At 38.9% G+C, this 10303-nt stretch overlaps 1 protein-coding gene across 1 annotated transcript; it reads left to right on the forward strand.

Annotated features, from left to right (window-relative positions):
• Positions 1-1487: 1487 nt before the first annotated feature.
• On the forward strand, positions 1488-10021 carry si:dkey-206f10.1 (adenylate cyclase type 8). The gene is made up of 18 exons (XM_056763786.1): positions 1488-2378; positions 3173-3322; positions 3446-3576; positions 3720-3831; positions 3916-4043; positions 4299-4457; positions 4903-5083; positions 5171-5356; positions 5842-5942; positions 6019-6223; positions 7151-7249; positions 7334-7506; positions 7600-7681; positions 8339-8497; positions 8914-9060; positions 9162-9251; positions 9356-9473; positions 9606-10021. The coding sequence occupies exons 1-18, from the start codon at positions 1488-1490 to the stop codon at positions 10019-10021; spliced, it is 3528 nt and encodes a 1175-aa protein (XP_056619764.1).
• Positions 10022-10303: the final 282 nt, after the last annotated feature.

Consider the following 10303-nt stretch of genomic DNA (forward strand, 5'->3'; position numbering starts at 1 on the left):
ATATTTTCCTTAATATGTTAACGAATACATTAACTGTGTTTTTTCTATTTTGTACCATACTTCTAATATTTTGATCCTTTACTGGAAGCTGTGGGCCATTAAACACATATATTGTGCGAACATTCCTTCCAGACTTACTCCTGGCAACTACTGTAAACAGCAAAGTAATTCTTAAACAATAGGTTACAATATTTTTCAGCTGGTTTGTTTATTGTAAACATTGCAAAAGTATGTAAACATTACACAACAACTACACATTTTAATACCAGCTAATCTGAGTTTTATAGAGATTACAAGTTAGTCACCAATAAGATATTTATAGTACTGTACACACTACATGGTGATTTAGATAAATTTTGATTTTACTTTATTGTCATTGTGCAGAGTACAAGTACAGAGACAACGAAATGCAGTTAGCATCTAACCAGAAGTGCAAATAACAATATGTGAGTCAGTCAGTTGTTCTCAAACTTTTTCGTTGTAAGGCCCCCTTTGTGTGGGGTGCATTGCTTTGTGCCCCCCTCAAATAAAGACTCATGATCTTAAACTTAACATTTTAAGTTCATAAGAAAAAAGGAAGTAAAGATACCGGAAATTGCTGAGTGGCATTACTGTCGTCTGTGTACAGTTGCAACCTGTAAACTGATCTGTGCTTTCTAAGGGTGAGGTGCTGTAAGTCGGGATCACAGGTGTGGGTTGGGTTGTGTACAGCGTGACACACAGCAACAGACTGTCATCAGCTAACAGTATTATAGAGCTCAGTGCTAAATCTAGCAGCTTCTTTAAGGGCGTGTGGTGACATCACAGGTCCAGCTCCGATGGTATCAAGATAGCACACTCTAAAAAATGCTGTGGTTATTTTCAGCCCAGCGTTGGCTCACGAAGGGACGGACCTTACGTTGGGTTATAAATGAACCTATGCTTAGTTGTTTTTTTCCCAAAAAGGTGTAAATTCAAGCGCATGGTTTGTCCCTTTGTGACCCAACGCTATATGTTGGAAATAACCTAACATTTTTTTAGATTGCATTTATTGCAATATGTGCATCTCAAAATGTATAGAAAAAGTACAGACAAGACAATGACAATGAGCAATCTCAGTGCAGCTCAAAAAATGTATAAAGCTGCACATTAACTAAGTATTTCATGGTAATTTCATCTTGGTAAACACACAGAAGGAATACTTTGCATGAATTTGCACAATCAACGGTTTTAATTTTCAAACACCTGCATTTTATGAGCATAAAAATACACATTTAACCGTAATAAAAGTGATTCAAAGATGCATTAGACAAGTTTATCTGTATGGTCAAGTATTCAGCAACTCTAGTTTGTGATGGGTTCAGTGGTTCTTGTTTCAACACATACATAACACATAATGTGTTGTTTTTGTTTTTAGATAACCCCTATGGCTAATTTAAACTCCTCTCCAGAATGGAGATTTAGTAGGTCCTTATCTCATTGGTACTGCTGTTAAGACTGTGGACGCCATGGTTACGTTCAACGACTCAACTGACATCCACAAGATGCTGCAGCCGTCCTGCATACTCACACATCAGTCGCCAGCCCTGCGACGCAAACAGCTGATGTGGCAGAATGCCGTCAAACACATCATCAGCCAACGGGGCCTGAAGGAGCAGTTTGGCTTGGAGCCGGCCCGGAAGATTCACGTCACTGATGCCTACATTGATGAAATTAACCAACAGATACGCAGCAAAGCATCACGGGGTATTACCAAACGCCGTTCCTCTATCGCCAGGGTTCATCCATCTTTTTTCGGAGAGCGTAGCGACTCTTCTGGCACGCAGTCACGAACGTCTGCGGACTACATCAGCGACGCTGACTTTTTTGTGCACTGGGGCCACATAATCCACGGGGTATATGTGCCTACATTGAGACACACCTTCAAATCCCGAGACCTAGAGAAACTTTACCAGCGCCATTCCTCGCACACTAGAAGAACTTCATTGGTTGTCACCAACATCATTGATGTAGCCGCCAAGCTGCATCTGTTTTTGCTCTACGTGGCCATGGCACCGGGGGGCTTGGACGCATGGCTGGGATGGTGCACAGGGTTCTTTATGGTCTGTGCAGTTGCACTGTGCGTTTTGGTACTCACCTGCAAACGTTCGCATTCTCCGAGATGGTTGCTTTATGCTGGCATGGCTAGCTGGCTGTCACAGACAACTCAGGTATTGGGTGGACTGGCATACGGGTTGGAGAGAGACCAGTCATGGTATGTCCTGTTTACCCTGTTTGCCACATACACTCTGCTACCACTACCATTGCTTTGGGCTATTGGGGCTGGAACACTCACCTCAACACTGCACCTCATTGCAGAGGCCGTACGCCACTTCAGTGAAGTAGGACTGCTGAGAAAGGTAGAATGTTTGGATATACGGATGGAGAGCATGTGGTGATGGATGGTTAGATCAGCGTTTCCCCAACAAACTTTCCGTTGGCAGAATGTTAAAGCAACCCAACACATTACTAACATGTTTATCATACAGACCCCTAACAAAAAATAAGGATACTTCATTTTGTTAAGTATACTGAAGTAAAGCTCAAATGTATTTTCAAGTCCCCATGAACTGGAAGTTGCAATTGTTTTTTCTTCTGTATTTTGACGCATTTACAAGTGAAATCGTGGGGGTGGCTCTCGTCTCTCACTGTAATTTGAATTAATGTATAAAAGAATGAGATTTGAAGGGGAGAAGTTAACAAACGCCCAAGCCCTTTTACATGTGTCCTTTAAAATGGATAGTCACTACAGGATGGAAGTGCATTTTCAGATTTTAACTGAAGATTATGTGGGCATGAGATCAACCCACATTGATAAACTATTTACAATAAACGCTGCAATATATTGTGAAAAAGGTGGGCATTGTAATTTTTATTTCATTGGGACTTAAAGTATACTTTTATTTAAGTACACTTTGAAGTAAACTCTTTGTAAACTATTGTTTAAAACTTTTATCCTGCGAGTATACTTGTAAGTATATATTATTGGTATTACATATTATATTGATACTATATTAAAGGAACAGTTCACCCAAAAATAATAATAATAATAAATGTGGATGAATGAATGAGTAAACCGGTAGTATCATATGATTTTCCTTTTCCAGTTGAATTCCACAGTTGGTCCTCAAATACCTTGTTGATCTATCTTCAGATTCTTGCCAAGGCTTTACTGTACATCAGTATGAACGTTGCCGGTTTGTTTATCCATTACCTGACGGATCGATCCCAGAGACAAGCTTTCCTCGAGACGCGGCGCTGCATCGAAGGCCGCATGAAGCTGGAAACTGAAAACCAGAGACAGGCAAGAGGAACTGAAGTCTGTATGTCAAGCTAAAAGTAGTCACAGATGCTGATTCGGACAATCAGAAGAAATCTGTTTATATGCATTGAGAATGTCTGAGGTCATCTTGTGTTCTCTCCTCAGGAGCGTTTGGTGCTGTCTATCCTGCCTCGCTTTGTTGCCTTGGAAATGATCGCTGATATGACCTCTATGGATGATGAGCTCGATCCACAGGAATTTCACAAAATATACATCCATCAGTATAAAGATGTCAGGTAAACAGCGTTCTGGCCATTCCGGTCCTGATATCATTTTTGTGACAGTTTTCTTGGTGAGATCTTTTGTCAGGTGTCTTCAACACCTAAAGCGATTGGAAAATAAAGTGCACTTTTTATTCTTGTTGTATTCTTCCTCTCAGCATCCTCTTTGCTGATTTAAAAGGATTCACGCTGTTATCCATGAACATGTCTGCTCAAGAGTTAGTGGGCTTACTCAATGAGCTCTTCGGACGTTTTGATCGGCTGGCCGAGGTATGCGCACAGATTTAAATATTAAAGCTGTTTAAGTTCAATGTTGGGTTTTTTGTTTTATTTAGAACGTGTATTACTTTGTAGGAGTATCACTGTTTGAGAATAAAGATCTTGGGAGACTGTTACTACTGTGTGTCCGGGGTACCAGAGCCTCAGCGGGCACATGCCAACTGCTGTGTGGAGATGGGATTGGCCATGATCAGCACCATCAGGTACAATGGGATTACCATGTTCAACATTTGAGTTTTGTAGTTTTGGAAAAGACAAATTATTGGTTCCACACATAGTTATTGTTTAAGCTACCATTAGTTTGCATAGGATAGTTTACCCATAGTTTTTCTTTCATTGTTTACTTTATAAAAGAATGAGGGTAAATAAACATGACAACATAGTATTTTTGGGTGAGCTATCCCTTTAAATATATAGTAAGTGACAGTCAGTAAGGATTTCTAGTGGTGTGTTCTTAGATTTTTAAGGAAACAACTGAACTTTGACATTGACATGCGGATTGGGATCCACTCTGGTTCGGTTCTCTGTGGTGTTCTGGGCCTGCAGAAATGGCAGTTTGATGTTTGGTCATGGGATGTGGGCATTGCCAACATGCTTGAAGCAGGAGGGATCCCTGGGTGAGTGGCGAGACCTACAAAGGCATCATCAGACATGATGACAGTGACACTTCAAGTGCAAGTTCTTTAGGAATTACCCACTCAAGTTTGATATCTATTTCAAGCTTAAAACTTTCGCTTTGGGGTTCAACTACTCTCATCATTATAACATGATTACAGTGGAAAGCCATTAGAAAGCATTATTACAAACCTGTTTATTCTTAGCAACGGCCTGCTACATTGCCGCTGATGGCGATTTTCCCAATATTTAGATTTTATTGCACCATCAAATTCCAGATTTTCAAACAGTTGTATCTCTGCCAAATATTGTCCTATCCTAACAAACCACACATCAATGGAAAGTTTATTTATTCTCAAGACCATTACGACTGGTTTTGTGGTCCAGGGTCACATATGTTTTACATTCGCACCCTTCTTGTGTCCTCTCCTCCGGCTTTGTCAACAGACGCATCCACATTTCACGTGCAACCCTGGACTGCCTGGATGGAAGCTACCAGACAGAAGACGGGCGTGGATATGAACGCAATGAGTTTCTTCGAAAACACAACATTGACACGTTCCTCATCTGCCACAAGGAAGAGGACCTGGATCGAGTTGAAGCCGAAACTCCGAAACCAAGACAAAAGGTTCCATTTGGCAATACCTTCCTTGTAAAAAAGAGAGAGAAATGTTTTCCTCTGTATCTGACTGTCTGGTGAACTTTCACCCTACAGATCTTGGCATCCTTCAGCAATCCCTCTTACACACAGCTCCCTAATTCCTCAGCGCTTAGGTCAACATCCAAGGAGATCAACAAACGAATCGAGCACGCCATTGATCTCCGCTGCAGTGAGCGTATGCGTCAGGAACACATCACGCCGGCCACATTGGTGTTTAAAGACACACACATTGAGGAAAAGGTACAGGGGCAAGGATGACAGAGGGAGTGATTAGGGATTGGTTTTTATGAGGGCTGCCAAATGGTTAATTGCGATTAATCGCATCCAGAATAAAAGTTTGTTTACATTATGTGTCCATGTGTTGTTCAGATTACTATTATTATTATTTTTAATACAAAAACATACATATACATTTATATAGTTTAATAAAATGTATATTTACCAATAACTTAAATTACATATAAACATTTATTCATTTTTATATTTTATATGTTTCTTAAATATATGCATGTTTGTATATGGGTTTATAAACACGAAGTTAATATGCCCAGTACACAGACATATATTATGTTAACACAAACTTTTATCCTGTGTGCGATTAATCGCGATTAATCCTCTGACAGCCATTTTTATACATGAAAACTAAGCGAAGAAATGTAACAAATCACATTGAAACTGAGTAACTTTTTTAAAAACAGCTCATTGTGTTTCATTCTGTGGTTCAGTTCTCACAGGTGAGGGATGAGATGTTTAAGACCAATCTGGTCTGCTCTTTCATCATGTTTGTGCTCCTCTTGGCTGTCCAAGCCCTCATCCCTTCGCCCAGGTAACAATTGTGTCCAATCAACCCTTACCCCTTTGATGTCTATTTTCCATTCCCTGTTTTCGTTCTCTGTCTTCAGGTTGTATCAGTGGTCAGCAGTGCAGTTTTGTCTGTTCCTCTTTGGCTATACGGTTTTGCTGGTAATGGCTCTGGCTGAGGAGTTCAAATATTGCCCGGGTGTCATTCTGCAGCTCTGCTGCTGGATCCATGAAAACGATAAAATGCGCAACCTACTCACCGTTACAGCTATAGCTATTAACTTTGGCATCGCCCCCTGTGATATGGTGAGAATCATGTAGTTAAATGGATAGTCCACCCAAAAATAAATGACTCATCCTCAAGTTGTTTCAAACCTGTATACATTTCTTTCTGCTGTTGAACACAAAGAAAGATATTTGGATAAATGTTAGCAATTGAGATTTCTGGATCACCATTGACTAGCAAAGTCCATCGACAGAACAAAGAAATTTATACACGTTTAGAACTTCTTAAGGGTGAGTAATTAATGACAGAATGTTCATTTTCGGGTGCAGTATAAATGATAAAAATTATATATCTTAAATAATAAATATATATTAATATACAGTTGTATAATTATTTATGTATTAAGTTATATAAATATATTAAGAATTATATAAATTGCTTTATAACCTGGATCCCATCCAAACAGTCAAAATGATCGAAATGCACACACATGAAATTGAGAGATGAAGACAATGAATCTAAATTAAACTTGAAGGGATAGTTTAGCCCAAAACATTTCTGTCATCACACTTAACATTTCAAACCTGTATGACTTTCTTTCTTTTGCAGAACACAAAAGAAAATATTTAAAATTATGTTGGTAAAAGAAAACCGTTGGTTTGCTTGCATTGGTTTTATGCCCATACGATAGAAGTCAATGGGGACCAAAGGAATTCGGTTACTACCATTCTTCAAAATATCTTATTTTTTGCTGTGCAGAAGAAAAATAGTCAAACAGGTTTAAAATGACACGGTGATGATGACAAATGATGACAGAATTTTCATTTTGTGGTGAACAATCCCTTTAATTACAAAGTCAACTTATTCAATTGGTTGTACCACATGTTCCACCCCATGTTTTAATAGGTAAAGGGTAAAAAGATTACTTCAACTACAACACAGGTAAAACGTAATAACCATTTTAACATTTTCTGTCTATTGCAATCATTTATCTTTTTCTTACACAGATATGGTGCAGTTCTACCGAGACAGGGGACATCGGCACCAATGACACAGAGGAACATCAGACCACCCAAATACCGCTTACTGTGTGCACCTATCCAGAGGTATGCACAACTAATGTATGGACTGAAATAAACTCACCAAACACCTGTCGGTATGTTTCACGTTTATGATATAAATGTATACAGTTCTTCGTCCTGAGTGGCGTGGTGTCTATGGTGACCTGTGCTGTGTTCCTGAGGATGAGCTCTCTGTTAAAGTTGACTATTCTGTTGCTGGTGGTGGCCGTCTATGCATACTTTATTGAATTGTCATTTCACATCCTGTATTTAAATCAGTCAGGGCAGGAACAGTTAAGTAGGTAAGTGTATCTACCAAAACTTTTTCAAGCTCTGTTTAGAAATGGCTTTTAAGTACTGTTTTCATATAGTGTTTATTGCATTTATACACAAAGGTCTCACTACCTCAGAAGGGAAGGAGTCTCAATTCTGTTGATGGGAATGTTCGTCATTGCTGTGTTCTACAATGGTCGACGGGTATGTTTTTTATAATGAACATACCTAAACATTGCTCTAACTTCCTCACAAAATAATAAATACGTCAAGTTTTTTTTTTTATTCATAAATTTTATATTTTCCATTAAGATCAAGTGTATGTTTTGGGATAGACTATGTAGTATACATGTACTATTTTGATAAATTGGCCCACTTTTTTTTGTTTACAAAGGTAATCTTATACTGAGTTCATAACTAGAACTGTTTTTATTTGTACTGCATCTATATGTGAACTTGTTGATAGACTGATAGTTAACTAGTTCAATACTTGTAGCACGATTTTGCGAATATACACTTTCTCAGTAAACAGTATTTTATAGGTCACTTAATTGAAGAGAAAAGAGCCAATAATACTAAGTATAACTCGATCATACAAACTTTTGTGTTAAAGAAGGTCAAGTATACTTTTATGTGTGATTTCTTTTTTTAATCTATTTGTGAGAAATACAGGAACATTAGACTGAAACTACATTCTGTATTTTTAGCTAAATACAGTAATAATAAATAAACATGCATAAACTTATTTTTCATATGGGTATTGCATGTAGACATGTATCTAGCAAGGACTGGGAATACTCTGGAAAATGGAATGCACATTTGGGCTAATTCCTCATTCTGTACCATTTCGCTCTGGCTCAGTGGGAAGCTACAGCACGGCTGGACTTCCTGTGGCGTCTGCAGGCTCAACAGGAAGTTCAGGAGATGAGAGAGCTGAGGGAACACAATGAGTGTCTGCTCCATAACATCCTGCCCGCACACGTCGCAAGTCACTTCCTGGAGAGAAACAGAAATGATGAGGTAGATATGGAGGGGCGTGACACGATGATACCACTGATGTTATTAAATAAAGATCAGATGTGAGCTATAAGCTCCTTAAATGGATTGTTCACCCAAAGATACGATTTCTGTCATCATTCATTCACAAACATGTTGTTCAAAACCTGTAAATGACTCTTTCTTCTGTGGAACACAAAAGATGATATTTTGATTTGCTGTCCATAAAAGTGAAGTCCAGTGTTGTTTGGTAACCAGCGTTCTTTAAAACATCTTCTTTTGTGTTCCCCAGAAGACAGAAAGTCATGATAAGTGTGTACATAACTGGCAAATAATTTCCCTTTTTGGGTGATCTATCCCATTTATACTTAAGACTAAATGTTAATATTGACACAACATTGATACCAACATTGAAGCCTCAGTAACAATTTTTTTTTCAGGAGCTGTACTCTCAGTCATACGATGAGGTGGGAGTGATGTTTGCCTCTATAGCTGGCTTCAATGACTACTATGAGCAGAAAGAGATCAAACATGAGGCGGTTGATTGTCTTAGACTGCTCAATAATATCATTGCCGACTTTGATGAGGTAGAAACATGGTCTCATTCGTTACGAAATTTTTGTCAATTTTTCTCTCTCTCAGTCTGTCTAATAAAAGCCTTCATTGTTTCTGGTTGTCTTTGATAAAGCTTTTAGAGGAGACATATTTTATAGACATTGAGAAAATAAAAACTATTGGCAGTTGCTACATGGCTGCATCCGGTCTATCACCCAAACAGGTAAGCTAATAATAAATTACATTTTGTGTTAATGTAAATAATTCAATCAGATTTCAAATGTTCAGTCTATGTATCATGTCATTTTCTGTGTTCTGACCTTTTAGTCTCATGTTGGAAATGCCTGGCATCATCTCAGCGAGTTGGTTCTTTTCGCTCTGGCCATGCAGGAGACCCTAAGAGAGATCAACAAATACTCATCAAACAATTTCCAGCTCCGTATCGGTATGCCTCAAGGACAGCAGACACACAGCAGACAGCAGACACATTTTAATGTCCTTTATTTGCCATAATGTCATTCAAAAAGTGTGTATAAGTAACTTTTTTAAGCTCAACTTTTTTTATTTTGCTTCGCAGGAATTGCCCACGGTCCTGTTGTTGCGGGTGTCATAGGGGCCACCAAACCCCAGTATGATATATGGGGCATGACAGTAAACCTAGCGAGTCGGATGGACAGCAATGGGGTCAATGGAAGGATTCAGGTTCCCGAGGCCACGCGCAATATTCTGGCCGACTGGGGCTTTGTGTTTGAGCTGCGTGGTGAGATATTCATAAAGGGAGTCAGTGAGCGACAGGGAGGTGTCCGGACGTACTTCATAAGCACCAAAAGGCGTGAGATGACAAATAATGGCAATGTCCAGGACAAGAAAGGGCACAGTGGAAGAACAACCCTGGCCGCTGTGGTCTTCGGCCTGGTGCAAGCCATTCACAGAGAGAAACAAAGGGGCACCAATGGAGGTTTTACTTTGCCAAGCAATAACTTCACCGCATGATGATATGAAATATCAAGCTTGGAGACATCAAATCTGCCTTCATATTCAAAAGGATACCTCAAATGTCTTTATAGACTTATTGGACAACAGAAAACAAATAAAATAATATAAAAAGAAGATATTTCAGAAATGTCTCAGTTGTTTTGTGTCCATACAATGGCTATCAGTAGGGTCCAATGTTGTTTGGTTAACAACGTTCATCAAAATATCTTCTTTTTTATTCTGCCAGAAGAATGTCATACAGGTTTGAAATGAAGGGTGATTAAATGTTGAAGAACTTTT

This window comes from Triplophysa dalaica, chromosome 13 (assembly GCF_015846415.1).
Source record: "Triplophysa dalaica isolate WHDGS20190420 chromosome 13, ASM1584641v1, whole genome shotgun sequence".
Lineage (NCBI taxonomy): Eukaryota > Metazoa > Chordata > Actinopteri > Cypriniformes > Nemacheilidae > Triplophysa > Triplophysa dalaica.